Source organism: Schistocerca nitens, chromosome 1 (assembly GCF_023898315.1).
Source record: "Schistocerca nitens isolate TAMUIC-IGC-003100 chromosome 1, iqSchNite1.1, whole genome shotgun sequence".
NCBI lineage: Eukaryota > Metazoa > Arthropoda > Insecta > Orthoptera > Acrididae > Schistocerca > Schistocerca nitens.
In genome coordinates this window covers 802,364,675-802,389,273 of record NC_064614.1, presented here as the reverse complement: position 1 = coordinate 802,389,273, position 24,599 = coordinate 802,364,675, and the positions used below count along the sequence as shown (strand labels likewise).

Here is a 24,599-nt window from a genome sequence, read left to right as displayed (position 1 = left end):
GTTAACGTTAACGTTGGAACTAACAGCTAGAGCAGCACAAACTATTTGCAAAAATATAACAGATTACGGAACACACTATTACTTTCAAGGCTTATTCAAACCGACATTACTATTAATATTCACTGCAGAATCATAAATTGGACATAGGTTCAGTATTATTGTTCAAATATTTTCCTAGCTGACATAAAATTGTAAATGTAGTTCACTGCAAAATTATGAACTGGTCACAGGTTAAATATCTCTCAACTAAATACTGTTCTATTTAAAATGAAAGTTTAATGGAATTCACTAACCGGTTACTTCTCACTGTCTTTTGAATAAAGAAATTATTGTTTTCATAAATAGTGGTGAAGTATAACCTGTGGATCTTATTACACTATTAACAAACACTTTCAATACCCAAAAAAAAAAAACAAGTGCTTAGCTAGCTTGCAAACTTCCCACAACTGCAATTCACGACTTTTACTGCAGTGAGACACAATGTTGACAAATTTACAAGAAACTGACTCACCTTTTAAAATTTACTACAGGCAGCACTATGATCATTAACTAAGCAAAAATTTATAAGCCTCAGTTTTAAGAATTTTAATTTTTAAAATAAACAGCAAATTGTCTTTATTACTACAGTCTTCTACTTTCAAGTAAATGATTAAATAGGTGACTCTGAAATTCCAAAAAAACTTTAAATTGAACTGTCTCCATCACTGGGAGGCTTTCATTTTTTCCACAAACTAGGACACTCGGTAATCATAGTTCAAATGGAGAGGAACCTGACAGGTGTTGTAATAGGGAAAAAATCAAGGTAGGTACATGAATTCAGTTATAAGTTACCTTATATTTGTGAACACTAAAACCTCCAATGAGCTGATCCTTCACTGTACATTACTATAGTGCTCCATTATAATGATTGCGCAATGTGGTGGCAACTGCATGTTGGTTGGTGGATTTTCAGGCAGAATTGCTGGACTCTGTCCCTTCTTGGTGGCGATGATGGATACCAATTCCAGAATCGTTCCAGATATTTATCCATCCATCCGAGGCATTGGAAAGTGGCAGAAAAAGCCTTTCTCGGAACCAGCACAATATACAACTTTTACATGGCAGTGCATAGTTTGGTAGCTCGTCCCCGACTGTCTCTCAATTCCACCTTTTCTACCTAGACCAACCACAATTTGCGGGCGCTACATAGTTCCGTTCACGATGGGAACCACAACAACTTTTACATACAGAATAACTAAGAACCCTAAGTGAGGATCAGCAGTTTACATAACAGCAACCAAATGCATTAAATAAAACAGAACATTTGCACATATTGACATTTCTACAAAAAATTATTCACACAGAAATTACAATTATATACAGTAAGTTTCGTTCCCTCCAAATGGGACAAAGAATTTAAATGACAGATATACTACATTGCATAGAATCCAACCACGACATCAAAGTTTTAACAAAGAAAGGAGTATACAATTTTATGTTATCGATTCAAACACATTTACAGATACTCAATGTTATAACATTAAACCAAAGCAAAAGTCAAAATAAATCCGTACAGCATTAGAGCTATTGTGTTACAAGTCTTTCAAATAAACAGGAACACATTCGGATTTTTTATACCCCTATAGGAGTATTTTTCCGCTGACATTCATAACACTTTGAGAACAGACCCAAACTATAATTAAATTGCAGGGCTAACCTCATTCTATTCCGATCACCCGATGACAATCTGCATGAGAAGGTGTCTGAGCAACTACTCCCGTTCGTCTCGAAAACCAGTACAAACGTAGTGACTTGAGATCGATATTTGTACTACCTGATAAACGTATATGAGTCGCCGGCTAACAGTGCTACCCCCCACTTTCTCACTGACTTGTATATTTTGATCTCTAAACTGTAGCAAGCAGCATTTTTTATTGATAAAGCGTCCCCGCGGGACGAGAGAGGGAGCGCGGCAACGAGTTTACCGGTGGCCTTGTCACGCGTGATTTGCCAGCCGGTTGACACACGCTGGGCAGCATAAAGAGAGCCACCATATGCGTGATCGACACGGCGCGTCGCTGATTAAATTCACAGCGAACGTGACGCGGCCGTGTTTTTTCGGCCCAAGCCGCGCGGCGCCCTTTGGCGTGCCCGTGGAACGCGATCCGCGGTAGTGTCGCTCACAATGGGCACCTTTGCCGCTAGCGCTAAACCCACCGTCAGCAATCGTTCTGCAGGCTCCGCTTTGTGGCTGCTTGTCATTAGCTCTCACGGTGTTCCAGGCGGCTCGGCGACACCACTTGTCTCCTCTTTCGATTTTCTGTGTCGCGGCACGAATCTTTCTTTCTTTGCCGCGCCACGCGCATAGCCATCTGGCTTGTGGCAGTACCACGAAGCCTGCCTGACACTTGCTTGAGCTCGCAGATACTCGTCTCTCCTGATGGAAGATTCCGGGGTTACTTATCACGCTCCAAAATTTAGTTTTATGATTTAAAATACACCAGCGCAAATGGAAAGTGTTACACCATGAAACTGCTGCCCGATGTTTGTCAGACTTTGTGAACATGTGCATCACATAACTGCTCTTAATCTCCCATTCCTTTCGGATGTGATATTCGTACTTTTTTAGCTTTTTTCTTTTAGTCTGTTGTCTATATAAAAGACCAAACCGAATGTTGCACATGAGCCGGCCGGTGTGGCCGAGCGGTTCTAGGCGCTTCAGTCCGGAATCGCTCTACCGCTACGGTCGCAGGTTCGAATCCTACCTCGGGCATGGATGTGTGTGATGTCCTTAGGTTTAAGTAGTTCTAAGTTCTAGGGGACTAATGACCTAAGATGTTTAGTCCTATAGTGCTCAGAGCAATTTGTTGCACATGAATTGGTATCAGTGCAGGACATAATATTTTTAACATAATTTCAAGCATTGTGATGCATAAGGGGAAAAATCTATATAGAATATCTATATCAAAAGAAAAATAGTAATAGGTCCAATCACAAGAAACAACTTGGATATTCGGGAATACAGACGGATATTCGCGTCGTTATCGCACGATATTTCAACAGCGTGCCTCGCTGTCTTCTTCAGGTGCTACCTGAGACTGGTCATTGGGTCAATCGAGTCCAGTACTTATGCCTGGAAGGAGCTGGGCGTCCACAACCGTTGGGGACGGCCAAAACGGGCGCGGACGGCAGTCGGAACATCCGCCATTGGAGGGGTCCATTGAAGCCGAGTCTGGCGGGCGCGGACCACAGAGGGAACACTCGACTCGGCGCGGACCCAGCCCCTTCCAGGCATAAATACTGGACTCGATCGAACCAAGGACTAGTCTCAGGTAGCACCTGAAGAAGACACCGAGGCACGCTGTTGAAATATCGTGCGACAACGACGCGAATATCCGGCTGGATTCCTGAATATCCAAGATGTCAACAGATCGCAGGGATAGCATGAAGAATTACACTAGAAACAAGCCTACATACCACCATTTTGCCACCTACCACACACATATCTGTTTATCCGGAATGCAGAAGGCACCGCCTTAGAACCAAACTGGATTTCTCTTTTTTCTTGATGGTTAGCCGCCCTGTGCGCTGAGGTGGAACTAAGGATTCACAGGGTCTGTGCTGCCGTTACCACCCAAGATGTAGAGATTGGGAGATGGCTGTCCGGGTCTCAGAAACTCCTTCCCGGTTCTCCCCTAGGGTCATCTCCTCACTGCTTCCAGAAAGTTCTTTTAGGTGGCTCGACTCGTTATCATGATGTAAGGCCTCTTCTTGATTGTCTCTCAGCCATGTAGACTTGCAGTTCGTAAGATGATAGCTGTGAGCGAGTTCAGATTATGCCACAGTTCCTCACTCTCTATTACATTACAGACCTATGCATTTCGAAATGCGTTCCCATCTTGGTCTGTAAGATATTATCTAACGGCAAAGTCCCAGACGATGTGTGTCCGGGGTGCCGATTTCTCCACATTAGCAAGTGTCTGTGATGGAAAAATGGCTCTGAGCACTATGGGACTTAACTGCTGAGGTCATCAGTCCCCTAGAACTTGTTCTGGGTACGGATTTCTGAGGATCTATGCACACAAATTGCATGAAAATGTAATCACATGTCAGTTCTAGTATAATATATTTGAAAAGGGAGACAGCATTGGTCGTATATTTTTATTATCGCAAAATCGATAGAGTCTATGTGATTGCCGTAAGCTTATTGACACCAGTGCTTACTAATTTGAGTTATATAATACAGCACTGAAGATGGTCACTCAGTGACAGAAAATCGATTTTGCGACAATAAAAATATACGACCAATGCTGTCTCTCTTTTCAAGTATACCCATTATCTGGTCGTAGTACACAGGTCAATATAATATATTTTTCCAATGAATACCCGTTTATCATCTGCATTTCTGCTTGGTGTAGCAATTTTAATGGGCAGTAGTGTGCGTGGTGCAGGTTCTGGCAATTGATACTGAACGTGAATAAATGTAACATATTGCGCAAACTTAGGAGAAGAAGTCCATGACCAATTACTGGAAACAGCACACCGTAAAATATCAAGGAGCAACGATCCAGAGCGGCCTTAAGTGGAATGACCACTTAAAACAAACATTAGGAAAATCAAACGCCAGGCAGAGATTCATAGAAGGAATGTTAAGGAAATGTAACTCATTCACTAACGAAGTGGCTTACAAGGCTCTTGTTCGACCAATTCTTGAGTATCAATCATCAGTCTGAGAACCTTACCGTGTAGTAGCGATAGGAGAGAGTGACAGAGAGAGAGAGAGAGAGAGAGAGAGAGAGAGAGAGAGAGAGAGAGAAGATCCAACGAAGAGCGGTGCGTTTCGTTACAAGATCGTTTAGTCGGCGTGAGATCGTTACAGAGATGCTCATCATACTCCAGTGCCCTACGCTGCAAGACAGACGTTGTGTACCATGAAGAGCTTTACTACTGAGATTTCGTGAGAGTAATTTCCGGGAAGACTCGGACAACATATCACTTTCTCCCACATATATCTCGCGAAAAGACCACGATTAAAAAATTCGAGAGGCTAGAGCTAATAAAGAGCCTTACTGACAATCATTCTCCCCACGCGCCAATCGCGAGTGGAACAGGGAAGGGGCGATCAGTTAGTGGTACCAGAAATACCCTCCGCCCCATACCCTCGCGTGGTCTTCATAGTAATGATGTAGATGTAGAATCTTATGCTATTTATAGTAATAAGTTAAAGCATGAGAACAGTTCATGATCCTAGCAAACGTAATTAGGAGGTGGAACATATCGTTACAGTGATTACGGAAGATGCTTTAGAATAAATCGAAACGCATTTGACCCTAGTAACTCTTTACAGTTTCAAAAGACCTGTATGATTCGGAACGTAGGATGGGAGGTAGGTTAGGGTTTATCGCCCCGTCGGCATCAAGGTCATTAGGGTCGGGACCGAGCGAGGTAGCGCAGTGGTTAGACACTGGACTCGCATTCGGGAGGACAACGGTTCAATCCCGCGTCCGGCCATCCAGATTTAGGTTTTCCGTGATTTCCCTAAATCACTCCAGGCAAATGCCGGGATGGTTCCTCTGAAAGGGTACGGACGACTTCCTTCCCCATCCCTCCCTAATCCGATGAGACCGATGACCACGCTGTCTGGTCTCCTTCCCCAAACCAACCAACAAACCATTAGGGTCGGAGCACAAGCGCGAAGTATTTAAAGGAGGGGGAAGGAAATCAGACAGGTATTGGCCTGGAGCGATTCAGGGTAATCACGGAAAACCTAGATCAGATGACTGGACACCGATTTGAACAGGCGTCCTCTCGAATGCGAGTCCAGTGGGCTTACCATTGTGTCACCTCGTTCGGTGTGTGACGTTAGACATGATCAATTGAGCGTGTCAGAATCCAGTTCATGAACGATATTCTGTTACCTCTTGTCTGTGGATTATGCTCAGTGATAGTACAGAGAGTGCTTGCGACTCACAGACTTTATCTTCAAGCTTTTCATACGAAGGTTTAGTGCCGTAATTATGCTGAATCAGGAACATCGGGTGAATCAGCTCTTGTTGTTCATGCTACAGATTTGACCTGCAAACTTTTAGCCTTTTTTCATTTTGTCACTCAGTTCACTAGTCCGTACGTACAGCTGCTTATTTTCCTTTTCTTCTAAATATCGCTTCCATATTTTCCTGTCATCTCCGTCCCCTTTATTTTCTATTTCTCCATTCCGTGTTAGATTTTAGAATACATATTATGCCTCTTGCCTTCTCGCTCTGCTGTAGTGGCTCAGAATCGCTCTGATAGATGCCACTTTCTTTTCAAAAAATGTTCAAATGTGTATGAAGTCCTATGGGGCTAAACTGCTGTGGTCATCGGTCCCTAGTCTTACACACTACTTAAACTAACTTAAACTAACTTATGCTAAGAACAACACATACACCCATGCCCGTGGGAGGACTCGAACTTCCGGCGGGAGGACTTTCTGTTCATAAATATGTTCCGTGCGCTTGTAAAAAAATTCCATTTTTTTTAAATATTAAATGGAAACATATCATAATGTTGTGCAAAATCATATTTATTAGTTCACGTACCGGCGGCTTTCGGCTTCTTAGGCTGTCTTCAGGTGACAAATGAACGCCGCAAGCACACACAAAATGACGTGCAACATGCACAGATATTATTTTTACAGAAGGAACAAAAATGACGTAGAGTGTTTACATGGAAAAACATTAAATTTTTGTCACCCAGAAATAATTACATTAACTAAAAAATGGTGAACAACATTTTAAATGCATTCCAGATCGACTGGATGTGCTACGAACAGGTTATTGCGGTCTTTGTAAAAGCAGTGTCTGTCAACGAGCCTCTCAGGCTTATTTTAAGCCTAGATCGCGCGCATGTTGTCACGCTGCGGAAAGCAGGGTTTGTCTACACAAGATATTGCCGGCTGGAACGCAAACCATAGTGACGTCATTATAACATTTTTCGGCTATCGGTGGGTGCAAAACAAGGAATATCTAGTTCGCAGTGATCGCCTTTTGCCAGCAACACCACCCAGCGACCACTACCGACAAATTAGGGCCCTCAGGCAACTCGAGGAGAAAGCAGTCAATTTTTTCATGCTTTTCTGCTGGGGACTGGGAGAGCGTACACGATGGTATCCATACGATCAATTTGGACTCTTAACGTCCGTTTCAGACTGTACAAACCTCACAGTCCCATGGTGCTCAAAGAAGGGGACACCTGGAACGGAACTCTGACCATTGGCGTCCGGTTCTCTTCGCCGGTGAATGCAGGATTTGTAAGACGCCCCAGGATCGTTGTAGAGGAGGGCAGAAGCCGCCTGATACCAATACGCGTCTCACGATACAACTGAGTCGCGGGTCAGTCAAATTTTGGCCCGGTACCATGCACAGACGTTGGAAGCCTTTCGTTCAAATGGCTCTGAGCACTATAGGACTTAACATCTGAGGTCATCAGTCCCCTAGAACTTAGTATTACTTAAACCTAACTAACCTAAGGACATCACACACATCCATGCCCGAGGCAGGATTCGAACCTGCGACCGTAGCGGTAGCGCGGTTCCAGACTGAAGCGCCTAGAACTGCTCGGGCACTCTGGCCGGCCTCGTGGAGTGGAGTGTTTACCTTGACGGCATTTACTGCTGCATCTACATGGAAGGAGTTAAGTATGTAAGGATATTTCGTTATTCTGTATGATGTCGGGTTTGCGTAGGTAGTATTGGGCCAGAGCCACCATCTGTGGTCTCTTACACACTGCACGGTAAGGTACCTGGACGTTTCTAGAGGTCACAAGGATCATGGGTTCCAGCTAAGCGGCGAATGAGGGGGTTAGCGGACCAGTCGGTCTGTCTGTTGAAAGATTGGGTAGTGTTCTTAAATCAGTCGATAACCTCCAATTCTAACGCTACATCGTAAAGGTAGAACGTTGAAGATTTGAAAGACAAATGAAGAATCTTTCGTAGTGCCCTAATCCGCAGGGTTTGCCGCCGGTGAAGGACTGTACAGTCTCGGGCGGCTGGTTATAAGCATGTCCGGAGGATGAGTACACGATCGGTTTCTCAGGCCTTACGTAACAGGTGCAGTAAAATAGTTCCCTGATTGTAGCGCCGCCTGTAGTTATGCTGGCGCCACTACATTGTGCTGAGCTTTTCGTAAGTCTGCCACTAAGTATGTGTTGTATACCAACAGTGGATATGTAGTCTGTAATGCCGGTTACAGTCTCGGGCAGTCTGAATGTGTTGCGGTACAGCCGAATGTCCAAGGGGTATAGCACAAATCTCTCACTGTTTCATTCCCTGCTCCCCTTCAATACAGGAATGTAAGTGCTGCAAAAGTATTTGATTGGTTCACATGTCACATTTTGTCAATAAATATTCGGTAATGTGGGATTATTGCTCCACTGGTTTTCATCATGTGTTTTCCACAGGTGTACTACAGTAGCTGAAGTGATGCTACCTTCTATTTTCAGGAACACCATTCTGGTGCCTGCTGGACATTGTGCCCATCAAGAACGAAAAGAGGGAGGTGGTGCTTTTCCTCGCGTCGCACAAGGACATCACGCACACCAAGATGGCCGAGTTGCAGATATGTGAGTTATACGACAGCGGTGAGTCGCATCCACCTCAGTGGCGTTTGTCGGTGTGCCTGCCTGGGCATGCGAACTACCCAGAACAGACCCCGCATGTTGCCTGACGCCTCTGCTCGTCTGTCCCTGCCTGGAGTCGAAGCCCTACCTCGCGCCTCTCTGCCTGCCTGAAGATCACCATTTGTTCTGTTCTTTCTTATTTCTGAAAGTAAAATTGTTTTTTGATTTTCTTCTATAGTTACAGTTAATTCATATTTATTTCGTTGTTAACCCCAAGAAGCATCGAAAAAGAAATGTTTCGTCGCAATACATTTCTTTACAACATAGGGAATTCATTATGACTTAAGGTTGAGTCTTAACACATTACACTGGATGTATCGTAAGTAGTGGTAAATATTTAGGAATCGAATTCCCCTCGTAAGATCAATAAGAAAACGCTATATCAATGAGAGTCCTCAAATGTTTTTCGAGCTATGAGATTGTCATATTAACTGAAAGAAGTGTTCATTATCTTACTGTTTTTCTGAAAGTTATGAACGAGTTTCAAGATTTCAGGCAATTGTATTGAAAGTATCTACTTTTCCATATTTTAACTGTCTTATTTGCTTTATTTTTTTACAACCGTACGTCCATTTATAATGTACGAAAAATATTCTTGTCTACTCTCACAATCACAGTGTCACATATTCAAGTCACACTCGTCATTCCATCCACAGATTCGCATCGCGAATTTGCCATGACATACAACACTGGCTAGGTTCATGACATCTTACACAAAGGTGATAAAACATACATATTATTAAAGAAACACGTTGACTTAATGAAGTCAAATTCCTTTAAGGTATCGCCTTTCACTTGCTGCTCAAATGCAGGCTGCGCTTCGCCACTGCAGTGGATACCGAGCACTGTCAAATACGCCTGGCATAATGCGTTGTCTTACACACATTCTTCAGCGACTCATGCAAGACGAGGGGCCTCTTCAAAGAAGGATAAAGCTAATCCGCCCAACTACCATAATCACACAGGAGGGAGCCTAGTGGATTAAAATAGGTATGCGCGTAAGCTAAAGAACTGATCGACCTTTCGTATGTACCCACATATCAGGCTGGAGTGAATTGGAGTGATTTCTGTCACGCACATTGAACTGTGCAGGAGTGAAGTCATGCATGAAACACTTGCTTTGACGTGCTAGTGGCATATCAAGCAAGTACTGAGACAATGTGTTCCGCAAGAAATGCTAGAAAGTCGGTTCTATGAACAGATTCTGGAAACTGCCAGGAGCTAAAATTTACAATCTCATACCACATAAATGAATAGCTCCCATGCGGGCCTAAACTGATACTGTTTCATCTCCAATCTTTTACTGTGGAACCTGATTCTCAAGCATCGTCTACTGTTACCGATAGCTGCATTTGCTGGGAAAGGATGTTATCAAGCTCGAGCGGTTAAAACCGAACAAAAATTATTTTTCAAATGTAGAACTCCTTGCATCAAGAATTTTCAAATTTAAAAATCCACATTTGAGTAATACGTAGATTAGACGGTTAGCGAATGAAAATGCCTCGAAAACCATATAACAGAGTTATGACCAACAGATTCATTAGAGTGTTTCAGGTTTATTTGGTAAAAGGCTAAACATTTATTTGAAAGAATATATGTTCACACATGCAGAACTTAAAGAATTGTGTTTCCTAAAATAGAATTACTTTGCTGTCGTACGCTCTTCCCATATTCATCTACAAAGTGCAAATGCGGATTTTCAGTGAGGTAATTAAAACATAGCGGAGTGAGGTAATCGACAGGTCCGACTTGCTCCAAAGAGGAACGGCTATTATGAGGGATAGTGGAAAGTTTACTTTCTGTAGCTTCGGTTTACGGGTGATCCAACGCAAAAATGATCGAAAGAATGAGACTGTCATCGTTCTAAAAACTAAATATGAAAAAGATATGAAGAACTGAAACAAGTCTTACCTGGCAAGAAATACAGACGAAAGACTTGAAATGCAGCCCAAACTAACCAATTGCCTTTTATTTACGAAATAATTTGCTCAACCTTCACTGACCATTTCACTGCATGAAACTGAGCAAGCCATAACACGGCAATAAAAAATTACTACAAGGGTTAGAAAGTGATGTTACAAAACGGTATTAACAATAAAAGATCATATGAAGTACGGAAGTGAAGTTAAAAGAGCCACAAAGAAAAGCGCCTGGAAATATTTCCTTACAGCAGCGACAGCCAGATGGGGAATGTACCCGAATATTTGTTAGTACCCATTTTTAATTAATGAAACAGCAGAGAGTGGAAAGAGAATAATGTCGTTGATGGATTACTAAGAACAGTGCAGAGATTATTCTTAGGAATAGAGATAAAGAAAAAATATAACGAAATGTAACACTAATCAGACGAGATTGTGGACAAAAAGCGGACATTCATAAGCAAATTAAATAAAAAATGGCAGGCGCACATTTCGTTCATTCTCCATTCTCTTTATGCTTTAACCGTCAATGGAAGCGATTTTCTTAACTATTGACAGTTCGGTACTACCTGCAACCCAGAACAGTAGTCAGATACTGTTTGTCAGGCTGAATTTGAAAAATACACGTATTATCGTATGGAATCAAAGAGTTTGGAAGACAACAGAATTCCCAAACAGCATAACGTACGGTGTGAACGATTAAAATTTATAAATTTATTCATGAAACTCCTGGAGAAGAAAGACAATACTACGTAGGTGGAGAGGACGAAGTAGTTACAGTGAAGACACATGTGGGAGGAGAGAATACCACGTCACCACACGACCATCGCCATTGGGTCAATGGTGATCAGCGCTAAGAAGGTAAGTTGTGTAATGAGCTTGTGCTCCATCTCCAACACTCTCGGTGTCGATGAGAGTGTACAATCTAAGCTTCCTTCATCATAATTTCCTGCAAGTCGTAAACAAGCATCCTTTTATTTTTTAAAAATAGTGTTTCCGTGAAAGTATACAATATAACAATGAGAAGGAAACAATTAGTAATAGCGGCACTACATAACTATGGAGAATCTAAGAAAATCTGTTATTACTGAACTATTATAGGTAACTTTTTCTGCAAAACTGTAACTAAAAGATGAAGTCTGCAATAATAACATTCAGATGACTAATAACGAACTCCAAACAACACAAATTTACAGTTTCTATAGATTAACATCTCTGGGAATGGAACTGCTCTGGACATTGAGAGAGCAACGGTTTGTTGCAGATACACATTCCTCCCGACATTTAAACGAGTTATGAAAGTTTCTGTGTTTGCAGCTAACACAACATCTCACTAAATGCATATGTGGTATTTCAAAAGACACATTTCTAACCCAGTTGCTGGATATGTAACTCATTTTTGTTATAATTGGTTTTCAATATACTAGCTGAAGATCCAGGGGGACGATGGCTGTAAATAAAAATCGATAAATGTTTCTCCACATAAAAACGCATGATTCTTTTGCTTGGGATTCTTGTTGTTTCTAGACTGGAAACTGTTGTGTTTACGAGTGTTTCATGTTTACTGTTAACATTGATGTGCATGAGTATCTGTGTTTGTCACCTCTCGCCCCTTCCGCCACTGTTCTGCATGATGTCAACCCCGACGCTCCGGCAGTGCGGGCTACCTGTTGGTAGCGCGCACAGCGCCAAACCACCTGTGGAGCCGTTACGGTGAGGTGCGCTGCACCGTAGAGCTGAAATGGCCTTGTTTGCTTTGCGGAAGCAGAAACGTATAGTGTTTATCCAGTGGTGGCGCCAAATGCTCACGAGCACGAGCAGGATACGGGAACATCTTCTCGAAAGTAAATAGATGGAGCCGCTACGGAATACCGAGTTTAATAAACTAATTGACCTAGCTAATCACTCACATCGCAGATGTGCTTAGCAAAATTAGGTAGCTGCACTAATAAAGTAACGAATTTCTTATTACAAAAATAGGAATACGTCTGCCTTGTCAGTTTTGTTCACACCATCATTGTGTGATTCATCACGTAAGCCCACTAGCAGTCCGTCAGGATCATTACCGAGCGATGGTGTACAGTGATTACGGTGTACTGAGGAGTGGGTCTGGATATTCGGGGCCCAAATCTAAGGCTAGCCATTCTGATTCATATATTCCAAACGTAATCTCCGAATCTCCGTTCACAGGCCATGGCGGACCCATCGGTATCGACCGACAGCCGTGTCATCCTCCGCCCATGGTGTCATTCGAAGTGGTATGAAGAGATGTGGAGTCAGCACAACGCTCTCCAGGTCGTTGTCAGATTTCGTGACCTGGAACCGCTACTGCTCGGTCAAGTACCTCCTCAGCATGAGTGCACACCGTTCCAGTCCTCCCGCCAAGATAAATCCCTCGAAGAATGGGACACAGCCAATTACCTTCCCCATATTTTTCATACCTGAGCTAATGCTCGTGTTATGGAGATAGAATGCTGATCAACCTATATCTTTCGGGATTCTTTTCCAGTCTCTCACATTCTCATGATAACTGACATTGTCAAGATGACACACACTGGTCAGTACTCAGCGTAATCAATAGATTCCATTGAGAGCGTGGAACTCTGGCATGTATGCAGTTGCCGGCCGGGGTGGCCGAGCGGTTCTAGGCGCTACAGTCTGGAACCGCGCGACCGCTACGGTCGCAGGTTCGAATCCTGCCTCGGGCATGGATGTGTGTGATGTCCTTAGGTTACTTAGGTTTAAGTAGTTCTAAGTTCTAGAGGACTGATGACCTCAGAAGTTAAGTCCCATAGTGCTCAGAGCCATTTGAACCATTTTTGTATGCAGTTGGTTCCCTTTTCTGATGTCCCCTCTTCTATTTCCTCATCTGCAGAAGTTTCTGGGGGTACAAATCAGATGTTCACAAAATACTTTCGCTATGACTCTAAGACCTGATAGTGATTGTAATGTCATTCCTATGTTTCATCGTTGTCAGAGGCTTGACATTCACAGGTGTATAATTATCTCCTCTATATTGTGCGGTCTACAGATATACGTATCAATATTGCACGTTCGTGTTCTTAATGCCATCCATCGACCTTCCATTAGGTCATCCTTCATGTCTTTTCTTATCTCCCGGAGTTCAGGAAGGAACTTACGTGTCCCGCCTATTTCCACCTGACTCGATATAGTTTTAATCACGTTTACTTTTACAGCCTCTCCGGAGGTCTATATGTTTGTTTTCCGATCTCTCCCAGAATTTCTCAACATGTTCAAATGGTTCTGAGCGCTATGAGACTTAACATCTGAGGTCATCACTCCTCTACAACTTAGAACTATTTAAACCTAACTAACCTACGGACATCACACAAATCCATGCCAGAGGCAGGAGTCGAACCTGTGACCGTAGCAGTCGCGCGGTTCCGGAATGAAGCGCCTAGAACCGCTCGGTCACCGCGGCCGGCTCTCAACATGTGCCATTCCACGGATCGCTGAGCATCTTTGAATATTTTTCACATTAGGCGCACACGTCCTACTGCCGCTCGCTAATACCACTAATGCTGACTGATCGATAACTTTTCGTTGCAGACACATATTGTACAATCTTAACGTGGTTTCTAAATATCCTTTACAGTTCCCCGAAATGGACGGCACCAGATGTTCATTCTCTAGTTACAAATACCTATTGATGAGGTACAAATTTGTCTCTAAGCTTGTGCGTGACGACTTTTCCCCAGAACTGATACGCATTTGAACGCCAAGTCATCACACTGACTTCGTATCATGGTTTCTAAAGTAGAGGAGGACAATGGATAGAATTATTTGCGCCATTGCGTCAGGACGTTGTGCAAAATGAAATAGGAGTACCAAAATAAATCCCACACGCGAGGTAGGGCTCTTCGGTACGAGGAAGTAAGCATCTTATGAAAAGGATATTCGTCATACATTGGGTCGTAATACGGCTGCCATTCGACAAACAGCGCGTCTGTGCTAGAACATCACCGAATTGTCCAAAGTCAAGAGGCCTATGTAACAGGATGCTATTCCTCGTGCAACTGGAGCTTGTCACGATAGGATGCCAAATGGTTCCTGAAAAACGAGCAGCGTGTATTCGCCAGGCACCTGCGCCATTGCACACTGCCGTCCAGTACCCAAATCTTTCTCCAGGAAACCCTCCACGCGAGAACAGACAATTGAGTCGCTCTCCTCTGCTAGTCACCTACTTCAGCAGTACTGCCTCTGTACAATGGTCCTGAGTGAAAAATTTTGACTGAATTACTGTAACAGAAATTAATTCATCTTTGGGTCTTTTCCATACGTATCGAATGAATGAAGGTAGAAGGTTAACGTACATGAAACTTGAAGATTGACTGACTAAAGTATTTTTTTTTTCTTTCTTAGATTTTTGCCCCGTTTCCAGAATCGCATTGTGTATCTATTGAATTTTCAGCGCATGATACAATACTGTTACCTTTGTACTATGTGTCGTTCTTGCACTGATCAGCCAAAACATTATGACCACTGCGCACCACGACGCTGGACGGCGCCTGGTGGCGTTGCGGGCACACGACGCGGTAACAGAAGTGTGTAAGCAGAGCGGACACGGACGAGGAATCACCCTAGCGAAAATGTGGGCTGCATGCGGACATCCATTGAGATGAGCCACTGACAAAGTGATGATTGTTATTACCAGCCAGTCTGGAAGACAGCAGAGTTGGTCGAATGAACACGTGCTACTGTCGTGAGCGTATGCGGAAAGAGGTAGAAGGACAGCGGACGTACCAATAGGCGTTAAATTGCAAGATCTCCACAACTCGTTACAGAATGTGGGGTTAGTAAGCTTGTCTGCTCTGTAAAGTAGGATGGATGGTGATCTGTGGCATCTCTGCCAAAAGAGCACAGTTCTGGTGCGCGCCCAAGTGTTTCGGAGCACACCGTTCATCGTACATCGTTGAACACGGAGCTCCACAGTAGACCATCCTTACATGTTCACATTTGGACCGTGTGACATCGTCAGTAACGATTGCAGTGGGCACCAAACGAACAGGATTCGAACATCGATCGATGTAAACGTGTCGGCTCATCGGGTGAATCACATTTTTGCTCACTAGGTCGATAGTCGTCTCCACAAACGCAATCAGTGAGGTGAACGACGGTTCGAAACGTGTAGCGCGCCACGGACGCAGGCTGGTGGTAAGAGTGTTATGCAAAGGGAGACATTCTTCTGCGCTTGCATGGGACCTGTGGTAGTAATCGAAGACATGCTGACAGCATCCCTTCGAGCTTGACGTTATCCCCGACGGCGACGTCAACTTTCAGCAGTATAATTGTCCGTGTCTCTGATCCAGAGCCTGCTGTAGTGGTTTGAGGAGCAGAGTAAACCCATGTTGATGTCGAGGCGACCAAATTCGCCTGATGGAACACATCTGCGTCGATATCGGGCAACACCATCCCTTACGCAAATCAGCAGCCCGTTATTTACGCGAATTACATGACACGTGTGTACACATTTAATGGCACATTCTTTCACAAATCTCGTGCGGTTAAAGGCGCTGCAGTCTGGAACCGCAGGACCGCTACGGTCGCAGGTTCGAATCCTGCCTTGGGCATGAATGTTTGTGATGTCCTTAGGTTAGTTAGGTTTAAATAGTTCTAAGTTCTAGGGGACTAATGACCTCAGAAGTTGAGTCCCATAGTGCTCAGAGCCATTTTTTTTTCAGAAATCTACCAACACACTGTCGGGTCCCTGTTACGCAAAATCAGCGATATACTTAGTTCTAAACATGGACAAGCAAGCCATTAAGCATGTGGTCCTCATGTTTTGGCTCATCAGTGCACTTCAGTGAAAAATCCTTGTAGTTCGCTCGGTCGTTTATTATTGTCGCACGGTCCCTTATTTCTTGTACTTCCTACCGTTTGTATATTTCCTTTCGATTGGACAGCTATTAACTTATAAATCATGAAGATATGTAATCATAAAATGTGTAGGTCTGCAATTTGCACATGAAGTCATGTGTATACAGTTCTGCTCAAAACATGGCAACTGATGATGAAAAATTATGAGACAGAGAGCCTATATCTAAAATATTTAAAAATACGTTTCAGATAAACACGAATAACTCTTTGCAAATATTTTGGGCCAAGCTGAAGGACAATTTAGTGTGCAAAGAGGCTGCTCTCTTGCCAAAGACATGTAGAAACATCTGTACGTTTTTTGATTTTCCACGCCCAGTGGAAAATCACCCTATAAATTCATTGAGTACAGAAAAATCAGCCGATGCAGGGTACGTGAACGTTCCCTCCAAAAAGTATTGATAATTTTGCAGGTGAAAATCCTTCTTCTACTTTTTTGGTTGGATGGTGGTTTAGTAAATAATTAACGCCAAGGTCTTTTGTTTATAATAACGACCTGAAATCATGCCACACAACTGATACGTTCTTATATTTGGTGTGCAGATCTTCAATAGGTTTATTAATCTTTGTTAGTGACTCACACATTTACGATGAGAGCAGAAGTCATAGTAAGCATTTTATGAAATGCGAAAAGTGCTACACATTTTATGAGCTGTCCGAGAACGCTCTTTACACGACTCGGAAAAGTATGCAGTAAATATTTTCACTTTACAGAAATTGTGTAAAACATTAAAGTTGTGCGTGACGTGCGTGTTTTGCCTAACGCCAATTGTTTGATAAAATAAATGTAAATTTCTTCATGAAAATTCAGATAAACCTTTCACTAAAACTTAGATTATAACTTTCGCTCCACTTTGTCACGATCTGCAATGATGCAAGCAGAAGTTAATGAATTAAAATTGAAATTTTCGTCAATATGAGGTAATATGTCAGAATCTCATTAAAATCACAGTAAGTGTTCCTATTTCTTCAGTCGAAAGACAGAGCACGTATCGTTTAACCATAAAATAGCATAGTATTTTGTGGATTATTGAAACTTTTTGGTTGTAGTGTATATAGCAAACTGTGTCTTCATAGAACACCGAAAATATCGATTGCCACTAATATCATAAATTAACAAAAATTATCGCTAAACAAAGCTCAATTCTTAAAATAGTAATGTAAATATATAGTGCTTCCTTCCTTACAATTAAACTTTCCCACAAGCAAATTGTCTCCCATTACAATGTTTGCTGACGTGGGTAGAATAACTTTCTATCTGCTAGTGTAGGAGGTGTTTATCTGAAGAGTGTAGGCGAAGAAACTGATTAGGCGTTAATGTCTGAGTTCTAGTCAGAGATTTCTAACATTACTCATCGTAGATACTGGGCTCTCAACTACAGAAGAACAACTACAGAAGAAGCTCTCAACTACGGAAGTTACCAAAATCTGTTTTTTGCTTATAAGTGTCTATGTTGTCATTGCCGCGATAGGAGCTAACAATTAGAGAAATTTCAGCAGCTTAAAATGAACGAATATCAGTTGTGCGAAACGAACGTGTGAGGACCAATTACTCAGAAATTTGCGATACTGAATATCACACGGAAACCAAAACCTATGGTGTATTACATTCCCCATCAGTGTGGATAATGGAAGAAGCAGTGTCAGGAACGAGGCATTGTATAGCATAATAAGATATAGAAACTATAAAATTTTAACAGGTTCGATTCACGTAATTTCTGCTTCCATTACCAGCTTTTCTGGAGCCCACGTCACCACTGTTCTCTTCATTCCTTGAATTTGACTTCCGGTTATTTAACGAATACCTTCTACTGTACCCTCCCTTTTACAAATTCTTTGTCTTTGAATATATTCTTTGAGAAACTGTTATGTGTAAATAAACTGATAAGACGTTTTGATTTTCTGCTCTGAAGAGCAGCCACGAGGCATTTTTCATCATCCTTTTAAAACTTCTTCAATGGATCTATCAATCCGGTTGACTGCTAATCTCTCCCTTAGGCGTGTCCCTGCACTGAAATACAGATTCTTTAAAACACTCCCATATCATCGCATAAACAAAGACAAGAGACCACAATTCGCTCTGCAATTCTTCATCCGCGTCAACGGAAGTGTTGTAAAGTTCAATTTTGATATGAGAACTACAGAAATCCATCGGATTATTCGTAATAACTTGGACAATCATACCGAAGTAAGCAGCGGATCGTAAACAAGCATTCGGGACCATTGTTTGCTCGACCGCTTCTGCCGCTATTGTGGCACACCTTCAAGTGATACACTTTCACCTGTATGAGTTTTCACTACTGATCGACGTCTGATTGACTAAATACAATACCTTATGAGGTGTATGCACTATATAAACGTTTAGTGAAACACGATAACATACTGAACCAACTTAATGCGTTACAGTTCTGCTCCCTGTTCATTCACGTTTACAGGTCACTTTTTATTTATTATTCGTTGAAAACAGAGTCAAAGATTCGCAACCACAGCTGTGGTCGTCGGTGAAAATAATATGGTTCATTTTGCGACCCTCCTTATTCAACTTTTACATCCATTCTGTTTATCATTACTGAATAATGGTGGTGGTCTCTCTAATATTTTCAGAGCAGTGTCCTGTTCTTATTCGTAGCGAAACTAACCAGCTACTCTGTAATTAGCTCAGTGCTGCTGGAACTCGAAATGCAGCCGCTGAGACAAAGGACTCAAAATCTGGAGGAGTTGATTCGAAAGTGCCGTTGGTCCAACCTAATTTACGTAACATTTACATGACCCCGCCGCGTCAAGTCAACAGCATGGAGGATTCCCTTCCCCATCTTTTAAAGTATTACTCGCTCTGTTGATCCTTGAAATTTAGAGCGCCATAGAAGAAGGATGCTGGATTCTAAGTGACAGAAGTCAGTACGTTATTCTTCATGGGATGAAATCGACAGATGTAAAAGTAATTTTTGGAGTATCCCAACGGGGTGTTACAGTAACATTACTGTTTACAATATACACTCTAAGGGAAAAAAATACACATCTTGGAGGAATTAGCCGAATGGGACGGATATCAGTAGATGAGATGCACATGATCAGGAAAAGAAATGATTTATTCAAGAGAAAGGGCTTGACCAATTGAGCAAGCCAATAATGCATTGGTCCACATCTGGGCATCTTGCAAGATGTTATTCCACTGGGGATTGATTTGACAGAGTTGTTGGATGTACTCCTACGGGATATCGTGCCAAATTCTGTCCAACTGGCTCGTTAGATCGTCAGAATCCGGAAATGGTTGGTAGACCCTTTCCATAATACCGCAAACGTTCTCAGGTGTGGAGAAATGCGGAAACCTTGCTGGCGAAGGTAGAATTTGGCACTCGCCAAGGCAAGCAGTAGAAACTCTCAGCGTGTGGGGACAGGTATTACTTTGCTGAAATATAAGCCAGGATGGCTTTCCACGAAGGGCAACAAAGCGAAGCGTAAAATATCGTCGACGTAGGGATGAATTGGCAGAAACTGGAATGCAAAATACTATCAATTAATGCCAAGCCGAATAACACCTTGCAAAATGGCCACATTTGGACCAACGCATTATGGGCTTGCCCTATTAGTCAAGCTCTTTCTCTTGAATAAATCATCCAATTTTTCTGAAATTGTAATCGTTTGTTTGTCTGTATATGAGCATCACATCTACCGATTTCTGTCGCATTCGAATAATTTCTTCGTGGCACATTCTCATTTTTTTAGAGTGTATTTCACTGATGGACTGAGCAATAACGGTTCCTGTTGACATTCGTGACGAAACCAAGTCATACAATAAGGTGGTCTGATCAGATGTCTGCAATTCCATCCAGATTTAGTTTTCCTACGGTTTCTCTAAAACGGTTAAGGCAAGTGCGTTTTAAAAGTTTACAGCCGATTCCTTCCCCATTCTTTCCAAAATCGAGCTTGTGCTTTGCCTCTAATGTCATCGGCATCGACAGGACATTAAACAATTACCTGCCTTTCTTCCTCCAGAGCCATCTGCACTCTGAGTGAGAAAATACGTCCACTGACTGACGTCGGTGCTGCTTCTGATGTAAAGCTTATAAATGCTGCCTGAGTTCACGGAATCAACATCTTTCTTGCTGAAGCGTTTGCTGAACGCTTTCTAAAGTCCATCACAGTGTAAGTATATTGTCTTCGGGTTCCTAATCTTCCTTCTTTCTGCTAACTAGGCTGTCACAGTGTGAACTAGAGCTACGCGAACACTTGGTTATGTTGCTGCCGGAACTGTGTCTAGTAGAATTTCGTGTGTGAAGGACTCCTGCAGACTGTGACGTTCTGTCACTTTCTGTAGTCTGAACTGTCGTGTGTGAGTGCCACTTGCTGACAGAGCACGGTCAACGGACTTCTGCAAGCTTCTCCCGACCGACTAAAAGTCAACCTCTGCAGACTTCATATCTACACTGTTTTATTTTTCTAAATCCGTGGCTGTCTGTTATCGTTTTCCTTTATCATCAGTCTTTAGAGTGAGAGTATTTTGACGCAGCGTCCCACGAATTCCTCTCCTGCGACAAATCTCTTCATTCAAAAGCATCCTGAATTCTCCATTATTGTCTTCCATTGCAGTTTTTATCCCCTACAGCTACTTTTACTACCACTCATGGAAGCTCTTCCTTGATGTCTTAACACGCCCCAGATTCTTGTCAGTATTCTTCTGGTTCCATTCCTCGCCGGTTACCCGTCCATATAATTTGCAATATCCTACTACAGTATCACATCTCAACCATTAAGAGGAACGAATGTCAGATTTTGGCATCTCACGCATAGGAGGCGATTTTGGATGGAATGACTATTTTCTGGTCGCTCTCCAACATTGGCTACGTGAGGAACTGTTGCGGTGTGACTCACCTAGCCTCCGCTACAATCGTCGATAGTCGCATGTGATCCCTCTAATCCACACGATTTTGTTCACTTAAGTTGACTTTGGCAACGACGTGTTGTCCCGAATCAAGGCGCTTATGGTACCCCGTTGGCATCTTGTTGTTAGGTGTGATAAGTCCTTACCTACCCAGCCCATTCTCAGATGGTCGGATGGGGCTCTGCAGTCTAAGTTGGACTCAAAACACGGCACTTCATTTTTTAAAATATATTGCAAGGTATGAATTAAGGGATGAATTAAGTGTGTAGCCTGTTTATACTTTTTTTTTCTTTTTGAACGGGGAGGGGAGAGGAGGCGGTTGTTTTACAGTGTCCTTGGCCGTCCACGACTACCCAATCTGCACGCCATAACCCAAGTGTCTTCTGTCGGCAATCTTTTCTGCTTAGCATCTGTAATTCCTACATTCCAGTGCTTCCAAGGTCTACCTGTCATCCGCCTTCCTGGACGTCTCCATGTCCCATATCCACACTTTCCGAGATGTATTTTTCCATCTGTAGGTCTTACGTGACAGTGCCATTCTAGTTGTTTCCTTTCTATTCACTGTACAAATACTGAATCTATTTTCACCGCTCATTCCTTTCCCTGACCAGTTCTGTATTCTTGAAACTCCTTCGCCAGAACACACAATTTCGAGTTCGTGAAGCTTTTCTTTCATTTTCTGCGTCAGTGTCCGTATTTCTGTCCAACATGATACAGTAATTGGAAATTAAAGATAAACAAATGAAAGAACCAGTTACAACAGGATATGGTCGCTTCCCAGCCCTTTCCAAAGACGTCCTGCCAAAAAAACAATACTTCTTTTATCAAGACCTCGGACCGACTGAATTCTGAATAGAAATGTTACTTGTTCTAAAGCATGATGTGACTACACAACGATATTAATTCTGATACGATAGACGTCTCCTTGTCGATCAGCGGGTAAGAAAACTTATCAAATCTAAATGATATTAGTGCGATTTTAATTCTTTATCCGTAACTTGCTTTCCGCTGAGCATAATTTTGGTTACGACACCATTAAAGTCTAATATTTCACGTGATCTTCTCCAGTATTTTCGATACACAATTTTACTTGTAGGTTCGTAGCGGAAAATGTATTAGTCTTGGAAACAGAAGTCCCATAGACACATTTTATTTATATTTCATTTATTTATATTTCTTTTATTTTTTCCGCCACTAGTTTCGGGGTTGCCGTCCAGTTTTCAAGGGCTCATTCATGTACACAGCTACGCTATCGAACTGGATTCTAACATCACCAGTGGCCTCAGTTAAACTAAACTTATTAAGAAAGTTTGTCCAAATGTGTCCTATGCTGTTGACAGGCAGCAGGTCGACAGCCTGGCTGTAATACATGAGAGAGAGCAGTTGAGAATAGGTCTGTACCTCGTAAGCAACAGCGAAGAGATATGAAATATAAATAAATGAAGTAAAGCATACAGAAAAATCAACTAAAAATTCGCAACTGATATAAGAGTTAATAAAATCAAAGATAATACAGTTTAATTATAGATATGTACTACAAGAAATGCATATCTGCATAAACATAAGTAGACTACTATACCACAGAGGTAACAGCAGAATGTTTATATGCATGTGAATGCTGAAGTATGAGCTGAAAAGTCTAGAGGCATCTAAAAAACGGACTATTAGAAAATTAATAGGTGCAATACAAATTACATATGGTTGAGTAATGTGTAATGTGAAAAATTACCGTAAAATATACAGGAAATATCAAAAGTAGTGACAAAGCGAAGGTTACTTTTCTCCGGTCATATCTGCCGAATGTATCTGAAAACGCTAAAGAAAGATACCAGTATTACTGGAGAAAGTACTTACCAACAGTATGGGTTACAAAAATGATTAAGTAGGAGAAAAGTCTCAAAGAATAGAAAAAACAGAGAGAAACATTTTTAGAATTGGAATACTAAATTTAGGATGCTTTCAAGGAGAATAAATGACAAATCAGTAACAACGACGACAAAAGAAAGGCAAAAAATATATAAATGGGTATTGGAAAAATCGAAAGCAATACTGAGAGAAGAGAAAATGAAGTTGTTAGTACCGAACACTATACTCGAATCCAGCTACGAGGCGCTTGGCGTAAAGTTCATACTGGTGCAGAACACGTTCATACCTAAACGACACAAGCCCGGAGTTGGCGAAGGGCGACTTCATCCTGGAAGTTGCAAACAGATAAATTCCAGAACATTTTGTGGTAGATCTTATGGGACCAAACTGCAGAGGTCATCGGTCCCTAAGATTACACACTACTTAATATAAAAGTAACTTACGCTAAGGACGACACACATCCACGCCCGAGGGAGGACTCGAACCTGCGACGGGGGCAGCCGCGCGGACCGTGACAAGAGGCCCAAGATCGCGCGGCTACCCCGCGCGGAAAATTCCAGAAAAGATACCAAGTCCGTCGTAAGCAGTATACAAGTACTAAACAGTCCCAGCTGCATCCGAACTGAAATCCAACCCTACGGGAGATAACAAGCGTACTCTTATTGGAGTGCTTCATACACTAATGGCCATTAAAATTGCTACACAAAGAAGAAATGCAGATGATAAACGGGTATTCATTGGACAAACATATTATACTACAACTGACATGTGATTACATTTTCACGCAATTTGGGTGCATAGATCCTGAGAAATCAGTACCCAGAACAACCACTTCTTGCCGTAATAACGGCCTTGATACGGCTGGGCATTGCGTCAAACAGAGCTTGGATGGAGTGTACAGGTACAGCTGCCCATGCAGCTTCAACAAGATACCACAGTTCATCAAGAGTAGTGACTGGCGTATTGTGACGAGCCAGTTGATCGGCCACCATTGACTAGACGACTTCAGTTAGTGAGAAATCTGGAGAATGTGCTGGTCAGGGCAGCAGTCGAACATTTTCTGTATCCAGAAAGGCACGTACAGGACCTGCAACATGCGGTCGTGCATTATCCTGCTGATATGTAGGGTTTTGCAGGGATCGAATGAAGGGTAGAGCCATGGCTCGTAACACATCTGAAATGTAACGTCCACTGTTCAAAGTGCCGTCAATGCGAACAAGAGGTGATCGACACGTGTAACCAATGGCACTCCATACCATCACGTCGGGTAATACGCCAGTATGGCGATAACGAATACACACTTCCAATGTGCGTTCACCGCGTTATCGCCAAACACGGATGCGACCATCTTGATGCTGTAAACAGAACCTGGATTCATCCGAAAAAGTGACGTTTTGCCATTC

The 24,599-nt window shown here is 42.4% G+C and overlaps 1 protein-coding gene across 1 annotated transcript in view; it reads left to right on the top strand.

The window, feature by feature from the left end:
- The window catches only part of LOC126262461 (potassium voltage-gated channel subfamily H member 8), a 518,890-nt gene that overhangs the window by 100,778 nt on the left and 393,513 nt on the right, over positions 1-24,599 (top strand). The window contains exon 2 of the mRNA XM_049959121.1: positions 8,458-8,595. Coding sequence (XP_049815078.1) covers positions 8,458-8,595 — 138 coding nt within the window. The remainder of the gene's footprint in view (positions 1-8,457; positions 8,596-24,599) is intronic.